Source organism: Necator americanus, chromosome X (assembly GCF_031761385.1).
Source record: "Necator americanus strain Aroian chromosome X, whole genome shotgun sequence".
Classification (NCBI taxonomy): Eukaryota; Metazoa; Nematoda; class Chromadorea; order Rhabditida; family Ancylostomatidae; genus Necator; species Necator americanus.
In genome coordinates, this window is record NC_087376.1 from 2,065,761 (window position 1) to 2,088,862 (window position 23,102).

The window sequence follows — 23,102 nt, forward strand, 5'->3', positions numbered from 1 at the left end:
ATGATTCGAAGTTCTTCATTTTCTGTGAGACTCCGCGGCTCGGCAACTTTCGCACCTCAGCCAGAGTTGGTCTAATGCACCATCGGTAATCATCACTTCGGCTCATCGTTGTAACCATGTTATTTCAATTTTGAATATCCATAACATAATGAAAATAACGGCCATAGATGATATAATTGTGACATCTCGGGATATCCTCTGATTTTAACCATAATTAATATATATGTATATGCCATATCTTATTTCCATATCCTTCTTCACTACGGAAAATTATGGAAAAAGCAAAAAAATCCATCCAGGACAAAACCAGCTTTACAAATTCAAGTGCAATGTGTGTTTCAAGAGTCTTTCTTTAGAGGATAAAGTGTCTGACGTTAATCAATCCGCCTGGGATGCGCCCCCACCTTCATATCAATTCAGAATCGTTTGAGGTTTACGAACGAGTAACTGGCCTGAACAATGACTTGTGGTGGCTAACCGATAGTCAAGTCAGCGTTTTTATCCTGACAAGTTCGGTACTAATTCATCGACCCCGGAGGCATGAAAAGCTTGGTGAGAACTGGGGCGGATTTGAACCTCTGATCGATCATGCAGGAAGCGTAACCTCTAACCGCTACACTATGTACACCCGCCTAAGCTTAATCAAACGACAACAAATGATTTCTGTAACAAATACGAAGCATATGTCATGTGATGTCACCTTTGTCAATATTTTATTCCTCCTTTTGTTTATTGAGGATACAGGCAATGCCTCAAAATGCTCTTCCACAATCTGAGACCAACTATTCCATATAAAACCTTGTTTACTAAAGGTTTATAATTCTAAGCAAGAATAAATCATTATAAATAAACAAATATAGAAATAAAAACGTAATAAAAGAAGACTATAAAATAGAACATTTTTAAAAAAATCTAAGAAAATGGAAGTGTAGCAATCTATGAAATGCTGTTTCCACCCCTTTTATTTTGATGGAAGTTTTTACATGACTAATGTATTTTTAGTGAAATGAACGTGCAAAGCACAAAATCAAATTAAAATTGGCACGTAGCTGAAAACAAATGGGAAATGTTCATGTTCGGAAATCGATAACGTATAAAACTAAGATTAGACATGAAATTGCACGTATTCTTTGATTTATAAACAAAAATAAGAAAATTCTTTCAGAAAATGAAGAAAACGCTTATCAAATGAATTTTTACGTACATCATGCACTAATGACAAAAATAATAATTAAATTATAAGAATATATAGTATTACAAGTAGATGAATTATTACATTTAAATATATTGTACTGTATTTAAATATTCGTACAGCATATAGAAGCGTTGCAACGTGTCATTGTCTTACCTTCATCGATTTTATGGAGGCTATCGATTCAATGGAGTTTTCTAGACTAAAGTGGTTGGTCGTGAAGGTCTTGATGATTTTCTCCGCAAATTTACTCAAATTTGTTTCACTTGACTGTAATTTAACATTTTACAATTTATAAGTTGCACGTAACAAGAAATTACGTGACTTACTCAGTATACAATGGAACATATCATTCTTTTGCTCCTCTTAATTTGACATATCTACGAATCATTCTAAACATTTCTAAAATTCACATCACGTCAATTCTCACATCATTTTCTACAAAACCCTAGGGAACCGTCTCACCTAGTAGGCCATGACATTTTTCCAGACATTTCAACACGAAGTGATCTTAAAACAAACACACTGTCATATACATGGATGACATTTTCTGCTGTAATGCAAACCGGAATCTAGATTTTGGAATGAGTAAAGCTAGTAGGGAACACCATATTTGTATAATAGCTATTTTTTTTTTGAGATTTCTTTTTTGGAAACGTCCCAGTGATGAAGGTTAGCATGGTACATCTTCTGAATCCTTCTAGTTTGAACCAAACGCTCCATCGTCAGAGGAAATAAGCGAATGAATGCTAGCGATTGCATCCCGAAGAAATTTCAAAAGTGAATATGTGGAGTTGGTATACGTGGATGAGAACAGACTCGGATTATAACATAATACAACTGAAGAAGATGCATATACATAACATAGATATACATAGATACACATACATATGTAGCATCAATACTTTTTCTTTTTTCTCTTTATTTTCTTTCTTTGAATATTCACATATGGAATTAACATAGCTCAGAATGTCTGTCAGGATTTAGATAATTGATCAAATTACATAGATATGAATTTAAAAATCCTCGCTTGCAGCACTCAAACAAGAGTCACACGAGACCAGAAACAAAAACCCTACTTGAAAAGCGTGACCTACACATTTGACCAGAAGCCAGTCAATTTTTTTCGCCTTACTTTACAACCGGATATTTGTTCGTCTTTTTCTAATACGATTTCTCATCTCTAATCTTTCCTTCCAGTTTTTTCTCGCCTACACTGAGAAAGCAACAAAAAACATCCGAGGTGCATGAGAAGCGGTTCAGCTTCGACTTTCGCTACATCAACTAGAATAGGTTTGACCTACATCTCCAGCAGTCTTCGATCCTTGAGGATAAGAACTACACGTCTTTTGTTTCTGAAACCTTTTTTTTCAAAAAAGATACCATTAATTTTTATACACTCCGATACGATATCATCATCTTTTAAAATCAGTCCAATAAAACTATATTCAACATGTTGGGATATATTCCATAAATAGAATTATTACGGATGCGGACGTTAATCCAGTATAAAAAATACTTGCTCTCCAGTGCTAAATTTTATTCCTGTTTTGACTTTATTGGTTTCCATTTCTTCCAGTCACAACATCTTTAATTAGCTGCTGTTACTACTGTTTTTTTTAGATTCTTCATTCTTTCCTGGAAAAGTTATTGATTTGTGCAATTTTGAACTTAAAAGTGAATTAATGCTTATTCTCTCTTCGATATCCCCAGCTACTAATTAAATTTCAACACTTTGATCTTCCCATCAATATCGATATTCGGTAGGTCAACAAATTCGATCTAGAGTACGTACATAGCTCAGTCTGAATCAATGGATTCACAATCGTGAACATTGCTATCTAATGTTCTCTAAAATACAAATTAAAGGTGGATTGCTACTGCTGTGCCAATTATATCCATATCAGAAGCGAATCCTTTACGAACCTGTTTACGCACAACTGTTCCTAGTTCTGTCAAAAAGAAAAAAGCTTTGAATTTTTTTATCGGATTATCCGGATTTCCATTGATATACTTTCCGAGCTTCTTTAGTAGTGGAGTTAAGAAGTAGTCAGGCTAAAAAGACGTAGAAGGAAATGTTTGCTACCTGAGCTATGTAGATGTAGGACGGGAAGTTTTTGATCTCCATAGAAGAAAAGCTTCATACGATTGATGCACCCTCATCTGTTTCGTACTCGCTTAACTGTAGTGGAATTTTTTTCGGAACATATGGGAACTAGCTTTTTTGATGCTGAGCTGCTAAAAACTAATGGAAATTCAAATGGATGGTCATTAAATGGTGGACTACTGATAAGGAATTACTGATGAAGTTTGATATGTGGCAAAACAAACGTGTTGGATGGTAAGGTAAGTCGAGAAAAGGATATATTATCAAATCTGTTCAATTAATGTTAAATTTAATTCGTTTTTTCCCTTTGGGAAAATAAAGAAGCAGAGGTTTTCAAAGCCGTCCTAAGCTTCATATCTCTCCAAAAATGAGAATTTTTTCCTTTCTTTTTGTGTGACAAAACCAATTAGTTGCTCCCCAATCGATACACATAGTATAGTTAAAAAACACATTCATCTGCAAAAAAAATTCCCGTACTTAAATTCTGTCATATTTCTTCCAAGGAGATGATTAACTGAAGAGTCACAACGCCTTTTCATACCTCTCAACGTCTTATATATGGTCGCATATTCTGTGGAACAAGATTGTAACTTCTGGACGCTTGATGGAATTTTATTTTAAAAAATTACCCATTGGTCCTTGGTGCATGTATCTGATACTGCAGCCAACATACTTGAGTTATTCGAAATTTCAGATAAAATAGAATGGATAAAATTTAGTTAACTCGAATACATTTATTGTATTCGATACATACATCAAACGCGAATGTGTAATTCTTAAAAACAGATATCTATCAAGCTGTCCAAGCGTTTCAATCTTGAACGGTAAACTATGAGATAATATCTCAGATTCAAAAAGTGTTTTGATTTTTCTGCGAATTAGAACTCCTTCACAACACCTTTGTGTTCGATCCACAATCTTTGGATCACATCTTTGACGTTCAAATAGTTATTTGAATTTTTCTTTTTGAATTATCTTGACAAAACTCACGTGATTAAGTTTGCATCGAAGTAGAATATATATTAATATATTTGTCTTCCACAAAGATTTTGTTGGATTATACTTATCACAAAATCGAATGTCGTTCCCCTTTTTTATATTCATAGACCAACTAAATTTGGACCTTCATTTATACGAGACAAAAGTCAGAAGGATTTTTATTTGTATAATAGAATTATTTTTCATGAGATGGTGCGCTTTTTTGTAACCAAACCTGAAAGCACTCTTTTTTGAGGAACTTGTTGAATTTTTCAAAACTAATCTTCTTGTTTAGAATTTGCAGTCGCAGAACAACGCTCTGAAACAATGCATTTTCTTAAAACTACGAAAAATACCGTTAGCCACCGACAGATTAAAATTTTATTGGTGTTGTAGGCTGGTATGTGCTTTGGATTTGTTTGGGAGAAAGTCCCAAGACGCCGATCTATTCTTCTTGTTATCGTTCCCTTATTAATTCTTGCGGGATATGTGTACGAAACAAAGGAGACAAAGGAGATGTCGAGAATCTCTAAGGTTTTCTATTCTTGAAAATATTCATTTATTATTTTGTCTGCAAGACAGCAAACCAAAATCTGACGTGATGAGGGAATTCATGAGATACGTTATAACGCTCCTTTATGTACACGTTCCGGTTCCTCCAGCAGCTCATTCGTTGCTTTCACATGAAAAGGTTGTTTAGGAGGCATCACTGACTCCAAACTCCACCTACGCTTTATTTTTGATATACATTCCGCTGGGTCACGAAGACAGGACATTGCTCTTAAAGGCATCACCCCACGAATCTGAGGTGGTGCAGATTTCAGGTCGAGTATTCGTATACGGGATGGGAGACTACGAAGAGGGAGGTGATTCCGTCCGTTTCTTGCTAATTGCCGTAAAAAACGGCCCGGAAGATGCGGCGCCGCACAAGACTGGCGCGCTCCAATCGAACCTCTTGTACAAAATGGTGCGCCAAAACGAATGAATCTTCCGGGCCGTTTTTTACGACAATTAGGAAGAAATGGACGGAATCACCCCCTTCTCCGTAGTCTCCCATCCTGTATACGAATACTCCACTTGAAATCTGCACCACCTCAGATTCGTGGGGTGATGCCTTTAAGTCAGAGCTGCGATGACAGGATAGATGTTGTGTGCGCCGGTCAAACTTCGGAAGGCATCTCTCAAGAGCTATGGCTTCCTAGATATGGCAGCGGTGTCTGTCTCCGGTGCTTAACAGAGTGCCAGTAGAACTGTCGAGTCGAACAGATGCGCATGGAGATCTAAGTTCGTAGCTTCCCTGGCAGGTGTTAATGCTACCCGCGCTGCTCTCATCTTTCTATTTAGTTAATCCTTCAAGTCGTTTTTCATAATCATAGAACGTCCGAGTTAGACGTATGATGAGGTTTCTACGATTTGGTATCTTTCAAGTTGTACTCCTCGGTCCGCGCAGCAGACGTCCACGAACTGTGTCTCCTTTCGGTTTATTCGCAATCCTATCCTCTTCCTTGCTTAGCTCAATTGCTTGAGCGTCGTCTCTACTTCAATGGTACTTTTCAAAAAGAGAACGATGTCGTCAGCAAAACAGAGGCTTGAGAGGAATCTTCCGTTAACACGTGTTCCCCTTTATTTCCAAGCAAGTGATTTCATTATCCATTGTAATGCAGAGAACAGTCTCGCGACATAGTATCACTTTTTCGTACTTTTCAGTAGGTATGGTGAAGTAGCGATGGAGAAGCTGTATCTTCGTAGCAGTTGGCTAATGTCCTCACATACGATGCATCCACACCCTGACCAGCGCTGACAGTACTACAATCATTTCTAAGCTATCGAAAGCTTTCTCGTAGTGGAAGAAGGTTACGACAAATGATAGGCGGTATTCCTGGTCAACCTCTAACCTCTATCATCCTCAATACAGCGGGATGTGGTTCATCCAGCTGAAACCCTGACGAAATTCAACTTGACCTTGAGGGTGCTCTTCGTCCAGCGTCGTAGATATACGCGTGAGAATGTGAATTTTATGTCTATGTCACTCACAGTTCTATGAGCAGACCATGTTTGGATCCTCCTCGATGTGCCAGTCAACTTGGGACAAGGAGCCCTCGAGTAAGCAACCGTCCTATACGACAACAAATGGATGGTACTACTTAGACTTCACGTACTCTCCAACTGGAGACCTACTCCACTTGGAGAATACGTGGTCGATCTCCGCACGAGTCGTACCATTGGGAGAAGCCTATGTCCACCGACGATTGTCCTTCTTCACGAAAAGAGAATTTCCATGAAAGAGGCGAGCGGCGGACAACAGCCCGGTGAGACGATTGCCATTTTCATTCCGGTCCCCTAGTCCAAATCTCCCGATCCCTATTCCTCTTCAGTTGCCTTTCCTAATTTTGCGTTGAAGTCCCCGACAACTAACTTGTAAAAGGATTTCTCGTTGTGGATCACTTCCCCAGCTCCTTATAAAACGCCGCTCCGTCGGATTCATCAGTTGCTGATGATGGCGAAGAATGGCCACGAGGCGACAAGATCTCGCGAGAATCAAGAAGCAGGGAAGAGTTGGGAAGCAGTTCTAATAGAAAATATCCAAACACTTTGGAAGAAGCAGTCAAGTTTTTTTTATAAACTGTAAATTTCAGCGGTAAGAAGTTCGATGATTCATACAGTAAGTAGTAGAGCAAAATGCTCGTTTGAATATTCGGAACAATAAGAAAATTATCACGTTTAAAGTTTATCCCTCTTCCGTAGATTTCTGTGGTTATAGCGAAACTCTTTACTTTTATAATTTTGTCCTCCTTTTCGACAAAATTTATCATTTCAAGAAGGATGAATTCATGCTTTCCACAACCTATTCAACCTACTTCCATGTTTACTTTAAGCTGCGGATGAGATTTTTAAAGATTTGCTCGTCTACTTTTTCTATTGTTAAATTAGGAGTTTAGCTGGGCGAACCACCTTCGGTCATCCTCGCACCTCCGAAAAATTTTTGTCAAGGATTTCTTTATCTCGTTGTTCTTTATACGAGGGTGAATGAACCTCAAATTAGGCTGAGGTTTCGACACAGTTATGGATCTCTCAGCTCAAGAGTGAGTATATCTTATTTTTGTTCCAAATTACAGTAATTACATCTGGTTAATCAAGTTAGTTGCCTTCCGAATATGTAGCTGCATAATCGAATAAAAATTGGAAGCAAAACTGTATGAAACATTTTTGGGAGGTTTTGCAAACCATTTAAAATCTGTGACTGAACCGTTTTCAATTTTATATTTCCTACTCTTCTAGATATCTTTCCTCAGTTACTAGAAAATTTCTTCAAATGTTTCGCTGTTTGTCGTGCAAAAAACTCCTGGAAATTATTGTAGGAAGTAAGAATCAAAAGTTTGAAGTTACTGTAGTTGAGTTGATTTTCAAACAAAAACCGAATTATGAAGCACAAAAAATTAGAACTGTTTGATGCATGATTCCAGTTCAACTTCACGATTCTATTTCCATTAGGAATATCGAACGGCTCCATCAACAGCGCTGTTCTAGACGAGTACAATCGTTTTGGTGACATATTGCAGACGAACTTCTACGACAGCTACCGTAATCTCACTCTGAAGTTAAGATTTTTTTACACGTTAGGGTTATTTAGAGGAGAAACATCTATGCTTTAGAGTTATTCTCTTTGTAATTTTGTACGAGAAAATTGTACGGATGTTCGAGCTGTTCTTAAAGTGGACGACGACGCTATGTTTAATGCAAGAAAAATGTTTGAAGAAATGGGAAATATGGACGTCTCATCCAAGCAACTTTACTGTGTATACAGTTCTGATTATAAGCCAAAAAGAACGAGATCTAAGTGGTAAGACTTTCGTTTCAAGTGTTGTACGAATAGTACATATTCAAAGCCCAACAATGTGCTCTTGCTCCACTTTTTCGCTTTTTTGTCCAACAAACATACCACATGCGTGATGGCAGTAGTTAAAATAGTGATATTTAACTGAGCGGGATGGTATTAGAATGTTAATTTATTTAAATAAGTTTATATTTAGTAGCATACTACCATTCAAAATCTGCATTAATCAGTTTTGAGTGCCGCTTTTTCGAAGAAATCAAGCTAAACCAAATCGAGTTTAAAAGCATGGGAAGAAGATGGAATCGGGAGCGTAAATGCGCATAATGTTCAGCTCTGGGCTCTGTTTTGTTTGGTGGTCTCTTTTTTTCTTTTTTTTTTTGATTCACTGAAACGCTAAGATATCCTTAACATATGATTACATGGGGAATTCAGAGTTTCCTCCTGAGGTCCTTTTCTTGCTCTCTCGTTGTTACTCTCCTTCTTTTCTTCCTTCTTTTCCTTTTTTAAATTTTTCTTCTAAGGGCAGTAACAGTGAAGGAATATCCTCCCGAATGGTTTCCGACCTATTGCTGGAGTCCTGCATACTTCGCTACACCCTCCACTATTCTTGCCTTATACAATGTAACGAGCAAAGTTCCATTCCTTTGGGTCAGCAAGATCGTTTTTTTTCCTTAGACTTTTGAAAATTAACCGATATGAGGTCCCTATATCAGGTTTTACTGAGAGCCTGTAAACAACAACAAAAAAAAACGGGTGACCAATGCTGTTATAGATCGATGACGTATTCAGTACCGGAATTGTTGGAGCTGCCGCTGGAGTATCTTATCAAAAAATTCTTCACGGAAATGCTGAAATGCTTCGTAGAGGTGAAGCGCATTTTACAGTAACTCATCGGGAAAAATGCTTCCTACTTTTGTTCGATCAAGTCAATGGGAATTACTCCACGAGTGCTTCAGGCTGATGTTTACAGGATTAGTTAGTCGCCTTATTCCTTCCTATGTACATGTGTCAGTTCCATTACAGTAACCAAACAGTGTTTTTATGTCACAATAAACCTTTGTTATATCAGACTTTTGTATGATTCAGGAGATTGTGCTTGTATTTTGCTTCTTTTAAGAAGTGTTGAAGAGGCAGAAGGGAAGATTTTGTTGAAAATATTGCTAAGGAATTGTATGGAAATGGTAGTGTAGTAACATTCCATAGTTACTGAGATTCTTAGGTCCTATCCGATAGTTTGAAGAAAGCGATGGAGCCATCCTTCAAGGGGATGTAAGGATTTTTCCTGAAATGACTGAAATTCCATAATTCACTATTATTAGTGCGTAAGTGCGCACATTTACATCCTTGGCGTACGCATGTGCGAACTCATAAATGAGTAGTCGATACTTCGGGGGAATTTCTCCTGTTCGCCAACAATGTTTTTTTTACCACTTTCTTCGTTATATTCCAATTTTCTTTGATGATTAACGTTACGAAATTAGTGAAGAAACGCTGAAACATTTATGAACAACTTGAATCTCATCAGAATCCACTTCAAATAATTCACACTAGAATTATTATTGACGTGTATTACAAAGATTAATTATCACTGAATATAATACGTAGTAGACCTACACTATACAAGGATAGCAAATGGAAAAAATAAAATTTTATTAATTATTTTGCGTAGAATAGCGAAACAAAACCTATCAACGTAACACTTCAGAATAGATTGTAGCACGTTTAGTTGTCGATGTTGACGTTTTTCACTTTCCTAAAGCAATTTTCTCCCCGGAATTGTTCGCCAGTCCTTGTGGAGAATTTTTTTTGAAAGAAAAACTGCTACGCTGCAGCTCTAAGGTTTAGTTTGTTTAGCTAGAGTTCACCACGATCGACGTAAACATCTGACAAACCGGTCACAGTCTGTCTTCGAATCGTTTTGTTTGAGTAACGACGCCAGTAACTACTACGAAACTAATACTTTCGTTATTGTTTGACATAAATCCTTTTTTTTTTGAAATTTGTATATTTCTACCGTTTCTTCCGTCTTGTTTTTTTTTTTCGAGAAAAATTCCTATTTCTCACATGTGCATCGTTTCTATTTACTGACTGCACACAATTTGAACACAACAGATGTTCGGTTAGCGATTGGAGGACTGGATGAGATATAGTGTAACCTAGTCAGTATCTGGATGATGCATCCTAAGTATAGTTGAGCAGCTGTCCTATGGACATATTCTGACCATTAGAGTTCATCTAATACTTTCTGCTGAACCTCTTAGGATGTCATAGCGTGAACTCATGTTGTATCGCTTACTTGAGTACTTGAAGATTCAAGTATTCTTGAAAGGTCATGGAATGGAGAATTTCCTTAAGCACTTCCTCTAACATTCCACTTCCACATGGTAGAGTTCTCGTTTTGATTAAACTGTCATCATGTTATCATGAACCTGTTATTCTAGTCTAGCATTCAGGTTTCAAGAAGAAAAAAACTGTTGAAGTGATCTTTGAACAATTCTTTCAAACCTTGCAAAGCGCTCATAATTGCAACGTTAATGCTTACTTAACGCTACTCTGTCGTCGCTCCGAATCTCCCCGTACTACTAGAATCCGAAAACCTATGTCCCTGAATCCAGAAATTGCTAATTGAAGCAGGTGACTTATCCATGTGTACTCTAGAAGCCAGTGGTGGACGGATCTATGGAACTAGTTTGTCAGTGATGATGTTCACATTCATTTGTAACTCGGTTGTTCTGGTTTAGTTCCGCCACTCCACTCAAATGTGCTAATCATTAATTTATTATATCAACATAGTTGTTATCTAATATTATAGTAAAAAATATTGGAAGTCACCAGGAAATCGATTTTTATGGCTGTAGATTTTGCAGTACAGCTTCAATAAGCTTGTCTCTCACCGGATTGTCACCGACTTTTTCGTCTCGCAGGAGGTTCGAAACTTTTTCGTGCACTTCTCAGAGATCAAAAAAGCTTAGTTTCCTTCTGGTTTCACTGTTTTTCAAATTCTTCCGAAATTCTTCCTCGTTAGAATTACATAGATGACGTTTGCTTAAAAATCGAATGGATTTTTTCCTTCAATCTATGTAGTTTTTTCCTCTTGCAGAAAATTCAATTACAGAACAAATTTCTTTATGTAAGAAGAAGTTCAAATGAAATCCTTTTTTAGCGAAGCTTAGTCTTTCAAATCTGTTTTAGATATAGGACTAAAATTTTATTAATTTGTGGAAATGAAAGTTATTGACATTGGCTTTTAGTTTTTCTTGTGACACGTGGATGTAAAGTGCGTTGCTAACGAAACGCCATCCTCACAGTGAATTCTTAGTTGTCTTGCAGTTACACTTTCTGGAATATCACCACAATGCACGCTCTCCCTTGATTTGACCTACTATTGTTGATAACTTACATGATTCTTCCATTTCGTATATTCAAACTCTAAAAAGATTTTTTTTCTGTATTTTTTTTCTTTTTGTTACCACTTTCTGTCGGATATTTTCTGAAAAATCCTAGAAAATGATATAGAAGACATTAGCTGAGGCTAAGATAGTTCATGCTGTCAAATCTTCTGTTTCTCATTAGTGACAACGTCCACATTCGCATCTTTAGTGGTTCTCTGCTTCATTTCTTTACTTTTCGATGACTTTCAATACTTATTTTCACCGATAAAATCTTACTTTGATTTATTGGATTTTCGATCGGATCGCTATCAAATCAAGTGGATCGATATTCGTCGCATTCAAAACTTGGCATGAATTCGCATTATCTACTCCCCGCCTATCGCGTATACATGCTGAAAAAAAATCACATTTTCGGAATCCCAGGGTTCTTTCGGAACTCGGATCTGGATCTCAGGATCAGCATGGAAATTGGTCTGTATATTGTGTAATTAAAAGGTGTTAGCAGTATTTTAGCAATGGTTTGGAATTTTGTTATTACGTTCCGATTTTTTTTTGCCTCCAAATCACAGAGGGACTTTTATACATTTTTACTGTTTTTATCACTTTCTTCTAAGCAGAATTTGGTCTATTTTCATAGGTCCTAGAGAGAAGCTGGAATTATTTTATCATCACTATTATCATTATTGCTATTTCACCATTATTACTATTATTATTATTATTATTATTATTATTATTATTATTATTATTATTATTATTATTATTATTATTATTATTATTATTATCATTATTATTATTATTATTATTATTATTATTATTATTATTATTATTATTCGTAAACGAACCTTCGAGAATCTGTAAGATATTACGAAGCTTCAGGAATTTCTAACGGAATTCCCATGAAAAACGTCGTACATCATTGTATTCATGATTCGATTCTTTTTCTCACAAAGTGCAACGAAGATATTGCTTGCACTAAGTAAATTTGCACCTGGAACACGTTCATGGAATATGTGAACCGAAAGTCCCGCCCACTTCCAGTACAATGGTTTGATGGCAAGCGTTGAGAATACCGTCGAATTGAGAAGAATTCCAAAAAAAAAACTTCAATATTAGCAAATATGTTCCATCGAATATTGGATGAACTTCGCTAATTAATTATTAAGAAATTTATAGTCGGAAAAAGTAGAATAACCATAGGGCACGAATGAGAATGTCGAATAGAAGATATGGAGAGAGGTGAAATTTTTCTCGGAGGTGAAGTAGCAATTGTCATACATTCTGGCTAGAGTTGACGCCCGTAATCAGACGAAATTTTAAACGAACGTTTAGCAGAAAGGGCGCAGATGGCTCAACATCCGTTATCTGGTTGAAAAAATAAAGGAAGGAAAAGGTAGGTTCTGCAGCTAGTTCAATTCCATTTAAAATTCGCGCCATACACTCAAATTATGTTTCAAAGGAAACTGGAGGATCGCGGCATTCGAACTACAACGCATTATATTTCCAGGAACTCGGACATACGAATGTTTGCACTATAATTTCCCATACCGTTATACATTAACATCAAATGCCCTCATTACATGGAATAGAGTTAAGCCACGAACCATTTCCTCAATGAGTTTATTCGATCGTACTTCGCATGTCAATCATCGGTAATTCATATAAGTGCAAGCGGATGAGCGCATATTTCCAGGAGTAGCATTCCGGACATGCCTTCTCAACACATATCGAACTTTGTAGTTCTAACGCATTGACCGCATTGAACAAGACCTCATCCTCGAAACGCGTCACGCGGCAGCATGTCTCAATCTCTATCGCATTCGCACAGCTGCCCTATTTCATAATCCTCCAGAGTTCTGGATGACACTCGATCTCATTAGGATATTTCCGCAGATTCCCAGCAACAATGCGCCATCGCCGATTCCTTTTTTTTTCGGATGGTGCTCCAATTGCGCACAACAATCAATGGGACATATGCGCATTGATTGACCTGCAATTGGCATCGCATTAATTTTGAGGATGATGTGAAAAATTGATGATAGCATAGTATATTTATTTCATGGAAGAGGATGGGAACGTTCTTTTTTTTTGTACCACTACCACCAACATTCGACTTCAACATTTTCTTCGATCGATATGCATAACAACGCTCTAATTCGTGCTATCCGCAGCCGTTCAATACCGGTTTTATAGCGTTGACTAAAACTACTAACGCTCCGGCATATCGTCTCGGCCTCTCACTCGTTTCCTCTGATCGATGTCATGTCCTATTTATCGATGAACATTTTCTTTTTTTCTTATAATACTTGTTTTTTTCTTAACCTCTTTCATTTGATGTAATATGCAGGAGCGCTCGAAACAGCTGATTCACGCATTTGCGTCTGTCGTTATTGGAAACCGACATCAATTTGCTTCTTCTATTCACATTATACTATAATAGAATATTTAAGCTTCTTATCTTACTAATATGTTAAAATACTAAAGAAATAAGTGTGTAATCTGCATTGAAATTGCACTCTGCACATTTCGACTCCTCACATGAGCCCTTATTTTGAGCTGTATTTTCTTTTTTTTGAAGTTTTCAGCGTTCTCCAATTTATATATCTTTCACAAAGAGATCCGTTACAATGTTCTATTCGATACTTTACTATCATATTTTCACCAAGTTCAAAGGATGTGAACTTTTTCTGTCTAGTTCCTGGCCGAGTCCCTGCAATAACACTCACTTTAAAACAAGCACATGAACTTTACACTTACACTCTATTCATGTATTTTAGCATTTGTGTAACATCAAACTCTACCGAAGTTGTATTCGCTGATTACTCCGTTATTCGCCTTCACGTTGTGAAGTTTGAGTTTGAATGTCTGGACGATTTTCTAATTTGTTCACTGCTTTTGTTTGTAATCTTCCTGTATAAAATATTTCACGTCGACTCTTTTTTGATGCTGCGTTGTTCTCGTGTTGTTCATTGAAATTTCAGCTTACTGCAATTTCTCGATTCTGTTTGTGAATAAACTTTGTCTTTTTTTAGTGCTCGCACTCATCCGGCTGGTTATCAGCTGACGGGATGTCCGAAGATGTTTCTTATGTTATCGTTAAGTATGATTATTTGGCTCAAGAGGATCAAGAACTTACCATTAAGAAGAATGAGCGATTGCGACTGATTGACGACAGCAAGAATTGGTGGAAGGTGAGTACGAAGATATTTACCGATGGCGATAACGATACCGAACAGTTGTGCTTAACATGAGCACTAGAATTTGACAAATGCATCCCTATTTTTCTACTCAGTTTTTCTTTTCGATTATACTTTTCCTTTGAGGAGATATAAGCAGATTTTTGTTGAGTAATGACTCTTTTTGCTGATTCATTTTTTCCATAATCTCCGTTTCGAGGAGCTTAACAATACGTCACTTATTTGAGGTAATAAATGATGCCAATAATGTTGGATTTGTGCCGTCGAACTACGTACGACGTGAATCTTTAGTGGATAAAGCGAAAGGAACAATCAAAGGTTTCACAAAAAGTCGACCAAGAGTGCCCGAATTTGAATCAGTAAGTGTTTATATATGTTTATATTGTACTCTTAAAATGTTATTTACGACATGTTCCGATCAGTGCTTAACGAATGTGCGGTATCGTAACGCTAAAGCAAATATATGTTGCATGTTCGAGTGTGTGTGTGTGTGTGTGTGTGCGTTTGTGCCGTATTGACCCCAGCAAACAGTTCAGTGATAAAACGCACTAAGCAAGCACACGCACACCTTTCATAATACTCCCATTGTTTGCAGCCGACTCATTTCTTATTCTTTCATCATTTTAAACAGAATAGAAATCCTTTTTTTGTCGCATTTGTTCCTTATCAGGTTAGGACGTTACTGACTGTTTTTTTTTCATTCAGAAACCTGCAGAATATATTTATGTATTTATATATTTATATATGTGGCGAAAGTATGTATGTGGTTGTTGGTAGCTTCCCCTTCACGTCTAAAACATAGTCATCTTCAGTTGAGTTTGTTTAAGGCCCGGTTCTGGTGTTGTCGCCTCGAATACGTCTAGTCTTTTTACTCTTCGCTTGCGGTCGCCGCTCTTTCCGCTTTATCTCATATTGATCCACAAAATTGTCATTTGATCCTTTTCCCACCTGAAGTTCAGCTCTTTATTTCTCTTTCAGGTTGAACAATATTTCTTTTTCATAACATAATCTTCCTAATGACAATGTTTATAATGACTTTTCCTTTTGCTTCGTTCCAAATTTATCAAAATCTTTCACCTTGCTTTTTTCACGTAATAAAAGAGCATAGTAATTATAGAAGATAGTGAGGAAGCCTCAAACGATTTTTCTAACTTTTATATAGCCTACATAATCGCTCCACTACAAGTGTAAAGGCTGAAGCGATTCGTGATTTCGATTTTTGGTTAGCAATCGTTCATTCGTATTTTATTACTTCTAGCTAGGATTTTCCTCATAAATTTCGAAAGGTTCTGGAGGCCAAGAGGCGTGAAGTAAGCTCGCATGTTTTGAAAGCGTTTTTTTTTTTTTTTTTTGTTATTTCGTCATAATTGTTCAACGCTCTTCTACCGAAAAAGTACTCTCAACATTTTTCTGATATTATTGAACGGATAGGTTTGCGTATATACTTTTTCGTCTAGCGTACCGGCATTATGGTGAGACTAGGTACGTGGCGAACTATCATATAAGTCCATGCATATACACCGCTGGTCGCTTTTTTAAAAATATATTTCGATAAGAGGGTCCTTTTATTTTCGTCGAAGAAGTCAAAGAATACCATAGAAGATTTTTCTTCTATCGCTTGAATATTTTGTTTTCTTTATTTTATTTTCTTTTTTTTTTTAAATTTGAAGCAGCTTACAGCGCTTATCAGGTGTCGTATTCCAACAATTTCTCGTTAGTCGCGCTTGTCTGTTATCATTGATCAATTCCTGCATGCATTTGTTCAGATTTGTTCCTAAATAATATGCAATATTTGTCAAGATTTATTGGTTATCGTTAAGTATTTTTGTTGCTATAAGAAGTTTGTAAATTAGTTAGTCATCGTATACTGCTTTCTTTATCCGGTTCTATTTCCGTGACGTGAAATACAAGTGGCATCTTTACGAAGGCAATTATACGCAACAGTTGTCCTTGGGAAGCTGCAAAGCGAACATTGTGAATATACTCCACCACCGGAATGTCTATCTTTTTACTTCAGATTCGAAAGTTCTAGTTGCTTTTTTTGTTGTGTCCTTTAATGTTAATCTCCACATCATTATTTCGCTATACGGTCGATTTCTCATCTAAATTTCAATTCTTTCTTTGTAGAATTAATATTGATCTATGAGTCATCACGTTCCCGGTATAGTTCGAAAAATAGGCCTCCCGTTGCAACCTCCAACTGCTTATACCGTGCACTACAGTATCGATTTAGTTAACAATATTTCACTGGTGCAGATTTTGTTCATAGAACATTTACGAAAGACTAGTCTGGATTATTTGAAACCAGGCAAAATCAAAACATCAACTCAGTTGTTTGTACCAGTATTGAGAATTGCTCTTGTTTTCCTAGTTTTGTCGGAAGTATTATGGCAGAATTTCCTTCATTTTCTTGTCGTAATCTTCTTGTATTTCTCGGTATCGTGGGATGATTTCTAGTAACTATGTTGTTGTGCAATTTAATCTCGAATCTTCCATAAAAAAATAAAGTGAATAGAATACATATCGATACGTTGAGGTCATGTTCGTGAAAGGCCCCGTAAAATTTGAAAAATACCCATCATTTGTCCTTTTCTTCAGGATAAATCTCCCCCTGCTCCTCTGACAGCGATCGACGTTCGTTCCGGATTCACTGGTAATAATAATCAGATCAAAAACGGTCAAGGTAGCCTCCCTGACTCTTTGAAGGTATGTATTTGTTTAGATTTCCTTTCTTCCATTCTTTGTGTGCATACTTTTTTATTCTTATTGTTTGTCTTTTTTCACAGACGCAGATTTCATCCGTAATTTGTTGACGTTCGTTGTTTTTATACGGCACGAGAGTAGCTTGTGTACTTCTTGAGCATGTTTTGATAGATTCTCGATATGCCACGTAAGAACAAAGAGCATCTCTCGATTTACTCGTTCAGATAGGCATTATGAGTTCACGAGCGATTGTCAAGTTCTCGTATGATCCTCGATTGGAGGACGAATTGAAGCTTACCAGAGGCGACACTATATCGGTGATCGATAAGAGCAGTGACGGATGGTGGAAAGGAGAGGTACTCTTCATTTTTTCCTCTTTATAAGATCGATATCCTTTTCATCTTGATTCAATCTTCTTTTTGTAAATTATAGCGAAATGGTCACATTATGTTATGCAAGTGATTTTTATCAGAGTAACGGAAGAACCGGATGGTTCCCCTCGAATTACGTGGAAGAAGTTGTGGATCAGGTTCATCCAAGCGGTAATGGAAATGAAGGATCGAATGGCTGTTCTATTACCTCACGAACTCCGGTGACAGTTATTTCGACACCAGCTGCATCGACGCAGAGTAAATCCGTGTTAGAGGTGGGCTTCGTTGAGGGTTATTATCGTTAGGTTGCTTTCGATACTACTTTTCCTGTCTCAGTATGTGAGACGGGACGTTTTTTCTTCTTTGCGTAGTTCTCTTTTCCTTTTAAGTAATTAAAAAAAGACAGTTTTCATGCAGTATTGGTCTGTATGCCCTACTTGCAAGTTGTTCCATTTATCATATACCCCACACTTCATCATCATCCTTAATTTATCTATTGATCAATAATAATGAGCTGACCGGTTTGATTCTGAAAGCCAAAACCGGGAGAACTCGCGGTGGACTCATCCACCTTGCAGACTTTTGCACAAATAATTCTGAAATTCTATTTAAAACTGAAATGGATATTTTTCTATATAATGGGAACTATACTTTTGTGTTTGGTTGTAAAACCATATGGTCGCCAGACCTAAGTGTGCACAGACTTCAACCGAATTTCTAGAGTTTGAAACTCATCCGTTGATCCAGTTCGTGCAGAGTTAACATTCATACTTTTCTTATGTAGCGTATACCACCTCGTAAAAATTAGCTACTCAAAAAAGATCGATGAATTTCCCACTGGTCGTTCTAACATCTCGTGTTCTACACTTATCCGATATAGTAACGTTTTTTTAGCGCGTCAAAGCCCTGTACTCGTTCGATGCGTCCACTGTCGAAGAGTTATCGTTTAGAAAAGGTGAGCCTTTGCTTTATTATCCTCAAAGGAAATCTTCTAATTTTATTTTTATTTCGTAAGTTCTTTTTTCTTGTGTGTGAATTAAAAATACTTTCGACTATATGCATAGGTGCGATAGGGAGAAGCTGGACCCTCCTCAGGTGAAGGGGATTTAGGGGGTGTAGGTTCATGGGGTGTAGCTCAAGTGAAGGGGGTGCCTTTTGCCAACCGCCCAAAAGTGAATGAATAATTTCGCCTACTGTTTAAAAGTGAAGGAGGTCCCTTCCCCAACCGCTCAAAAGTGAAGGGGTAAGGGATCAGAGTAGCGGCTCCGACTATCGCATCTATGACTATATGTGGGTTTTAACGAAAAGACGGCACTTCTTAATTTAGTTTTCAGCTCATTTGAGGCTGTCGGACTGCAGCTATGATTTCAAAAGACATCCTGTAAATCTTATTGTTTTAAGTCGTAGAAGCTCAGATACTTTTTGTCTGTCGTAAAATTGGAAGAAGATTCACAGTAGGACCACTCTAAATGTTCCTCACACATTTGCTAATAACTTTTGTCCTTTTTCATGCGTAGAAATGGTACCTAAAGCGCTGTATTTTTGAAGTGGTGGTTACTTAGACCAGCGTGTTTGCAAGTCTGTGTTCAAACTCACCGTCACAGTTTTTATTTGGTTTTTTTTTCTCGGCTTAGGATTGTTTTTTGAACGTGTTTGTATTGTTGAAGTGTTTGCATTTAGGAGAGCTTTTGGACATTATTGACCATCCTGCTCACGATCCTGACTGGTGGATGGCTCGCAATTCAGTTGGTCAGCAAGGCCTCGTTCCAAAAAACTACATTGAGGTGAGCAGTGTTTTGTCTGAAAAGTTTGCTTAATTCCAAATTTGAATCTATTATCTTTATTTTTGTCCTATCCCTTGGAAATTTTATCAATATCAGACAAATTAATTAGATGTATTGTAGTTTCTTTTGTTCTACCTCGTTGACTAGAACAAATGACAAAAATTGAATCTGTACTTGTGTAGGTTTATTGATTTAGAGGAATTTTAGGAGAATTGCTCTTCTTCCTTTGTGCTCAAAGGAATTATTCCTTTTGACACGCTGTAAGCCGCAGCCACCATGATTCTCCAGGCTTGTTATCGGCTTTTCTTGCAGGTAGTTTCGGCAAGCAATTCATCCGGTGGAGGAATGATGGATCGTGAGCCGTGGTTCTTCGGTCGTATTAGCCGGGACGAAGCTGACCGTTTGCTTGCAAATGGAAGAGAGGGGGAATTCCTTGTGAGAGATAGCGAAAGTAATGTAAGTCCTGATTATTTTGTTTCCCACATCTTGATTTGTGTAAGTGGATCATTAATTGGTTTCCTGCAGTTTCTGGGAAACACGTAGGTGAAATCGTGTCAAGAGATTACCAATTTAGATAACGTTAACAGCTTTTTGAAGAGAGAACATATTTTTTCATGTGAATTCAGAATTATGTGTTTGTGGTTCTCCAGCAAATAGGAACACAACTCTGAAAAAAATGAAGTAATGTATAGTTTGTCGAGCTGAAATAGTGCAGCAAGGTGATGCATGACGTGAAAAACAACATACCAATGTTTCCGTTGGTTATGTGCCAGTGTTGTTCAGAAAATACTGTAGCCATCTTGTGCAAACTTTTCATGGAATTTGAATTTTGTAGGATTGGAACTTAGCTTTTTTGCGAGTATACTGACGGAGGGCCATGTTCTTTCCATGGTTGTACTTAATTATTCCTGAATTCCTTTGAACAAACATTGAATATAGAACACACTTCACGTATCATTTTTCTACTGATGTGGGTACGTTTCTTTTGGTTAGTGAAAAATGTCAAGTCAGCGACGTGTTAAAATGTTTATTTTTCCTTCCTGTCTCTGTATGATTTACATTTTACGAATAAGTTCCGAGCTGGCTGTGGTTTTTGTTACTGAACGGGGTGAACAGGATTTGATGAAATCTCATTTTTTACGATGTGTTGTTCAACATTCACATATATGGACGAGGACCTGCTGCCGTATTGGATCATAGAAAGGAAAAGGCTGATTGCCAGTTATTGTGACCAGTTCATGATGAAACATAATCGATTTTTTCTCAGATAAGAAATATGCTGTTGTAAAATAATCATTCACTTTTGCATAATGTAAATATGTTGTGTTCTTTGAAGAATTAGCAAAAGGATGTAAGGGGAATGCCAATGGGTTGTTTGTTATCCTTCTTCCTGTATTGATCCTCTTCTGCATAGATCATTGATCGATTGATATGAAACACTCACAGATTAAAAATCTTGCGATAAGAATGATTTTTGCACTTTTTGGTGTTTACATACACAGGAAAAACAGTTATTTCTGTTTCGTAGGTTAAAAAGTTCTTTCCTCTCTTGTCTACTCTTTTTTTCGCTCCGTTTCTTGAAGTTCTGTACTGGTAATGAGGATCATCTCACTATTTTTTGGCAACCGTCTTCTATAAATCATAAAGATGAGATCTCCTCACGTTTCAAGATAGCAGATTTATCTCAGCAGCCTTCATGACTCTTATGGACTCCGACTCTTGACTCTTATCTTCTACTGGATTTACTGGTTTTCTTTTTTTTTGCGGAGGGAGATGGGATTCAGTCTTCAAAGCGAGAAGCAGAATTTCGTACAGGAGTGGAGCCTAATTGCATTTGCTCTTTTATCCTGAATTAAGATGAGATATATGTTTGAAATAGGACTTGAGTGTACGAAATTCAACTTGCAGAATAGTGTTGGTACTGGTAGCTTTTTTTTTATCTTTGAAAAAAAAGCCATTATGCTCCACACGCCTCGTCCCATTTGTGCAAATATCGATTGGCAGTGTGCGTGACATTATTTCATTTCTCAACGTAATTTTTGCGATGTAGCGTCGAACATGGATTCATTTTAAAAAAATGGAGGAGAATGGTTGCTTATTCGTTTCGAAATAGAGAAAATGCGAAAGCAGTTATGGAGGGATTGACTCTGTGTCACAACTTTGGTTTCTCTGGAATTTATTCGCTCGAATTCTTTATTTGCCAGATTAGTTTTACTGATTTATTAAAAGATTTCAAGAATTTATGATTAATAGAAAGGAAGAAAAGAATTTAAGGCTAATTAATTTGCTTTGTAGTGAATGGTATTCTTATTTATGTTTTCGTATTTCAGCCTGGTGATCTGTCAATTTCAATGCGAGGTGTTGAACGCAACAAACATTTCAAGGTACAGACAATTGGCGGGCAATTACACATTGGCTCAAGAGCATTTCCGTCAATGACGTCCTTAATCCAACACTATACAGCTAATCCAATTTTCTCATCTGGCACGGAAAAACTGTATCTAACGCGACCACTTGCCAAGTGAAGTTTGACGTTTGTCTTTTATTTCTTAGTTTTTTTTTCTAAGAGTTTGTTGACTTTCATCTCTATGAGTGCTCCATCGCTACCTGCCCTGTGCTATAAAAAGTGTTTTAGGTAGGGAGATTATCGATATTGTTGTCATATGACTACATGAAATGACATGTCATGTTTCCGGTTAACATTGTGTTTTTCCATCTTATTTTTGACTTGATAGGTCCCGTAACGCCTACAGTTCTAGTACCGTCAAATACGAATAATGTATGAAAATACTGTCCGCGTAGTTATGCTCTTCTTTAGATTAATCCATATTTTTCGGCATTTGTATTGAACTACGCGGGCAGTGTTGATATGAGGCGAACAGAAGCTTCTCTTACACTCGGCTGTAGGTCTGCAGGAACAAGAAACCAATCCTCGTGCCGGAGTTTTTATGTGAACGGTTCCTGCATGTCGATATAAGAAAAAATGTGACGTTAATTTCCCTCATTTTTCTTCTGTACCATGGGTTCCTCATTGCATGTGGATCTAGATTGGTTGTCTAGATTGTGGGATTGACTAGGGGAGTTTGGAAATTTTCTTGCACTTTTTTTTGGGAACAAACCTCACAAATTGAGCAGTGCAATTGAAATTTTTGAATGGAAGGACTTTTCGTGTTTGGAATACTGTCTTTAAAGGGTCCCCTTCACCTTTAGTCTCAGGAACAGCATCGTCATGGGGAGAACTGTTGGTAACGTTCTGGTAACTTGCAAACTTCGGCGATTATTTGTGATTTCTAATACTGTCGATTTCGAGCGTAGGTGTGCGACTTTGCGTCAAATAGGAAGTTGCTATGCCTTTAGTGATTGCACCAGCCATGCACATTATTTTTTGGGTAATGCTTTGCTATTTTGTCGTATTCTCGTTTCATATTCTGTGCCAAAATACTTAACAAATCAATGCTCCAAGAAGGAATAAGGATTTTTTCTCAGTATTTCTGTTGACTATCTTGCTTCCAACTAGCCTCAAAGGCAAACTCAAGTATACATTGT

General features: G+C 37.1%; 1 protein-coding gene across 3 annotated transcripts; it reads left to right on the top strand.

The window, feature by feature from the left end:
• On the top strand, positions 1–22,195 carry RB195_021251 (uncharacterized protein; the record flags this gene model as incomplete). 3 transcript variants are annotated; one of them, XM_064207892.1, is made up of 18 exons in its annotated part: positions 1–65; positions 3,502–3,538; positions 4,674–4,811; positions 7,217–7,300; positions 7,931–8,118; positions 8,634–8,760; positions 8,885–8,995; positions 12,142–12,358; positions 14,562–14,692; positions 14,926–15,057; positions 17,297–17,404; positions 17,626–17,757; positions 17,874–18,047; positions 18,667–18,727; positions 19,453–19,556; positions 19,869–20,012; positions 21,887–22,077; positions 22,192–22,195. In XM_064207892.1, the coding sequence occupies 18 exons, from the start codon at positions 1–3 to the stop codon at positions 22,193–22,195; spliced, it is 2,148 nt and encodes a 715-aa protein (XP_064063772.1). The 3 variants fall into 3 exon arrangements, with proteins under 3 accessions (XP_064063772.1, XP_064063773.1, XP_013307152.1); XM_013451698.2 differs by lacking the exons at positions 1–65; positions 3,502–3,538; positions 4,674–4,811; ... (4 more) ...; positions 12,142–12,358; positions 22,192–22,195 and having other exon boundaries at positions 14,570–14,692; positions 21,887–22,081; XM_064207891.1 differs by lacking the exons at positions 1–65; positions 3,502–3,538; positions 12,142–12,358; ... (8 more) ...; positions 21,887–22,077; positions 22,192–22,195 and having other exon boundaries at positions 4,680–4,811; positions 7,217–7,360; positions 8,885–9,073.
• Between the last annotated feature and the right edge of the window lie 907 nt (positions 22,196–23,102).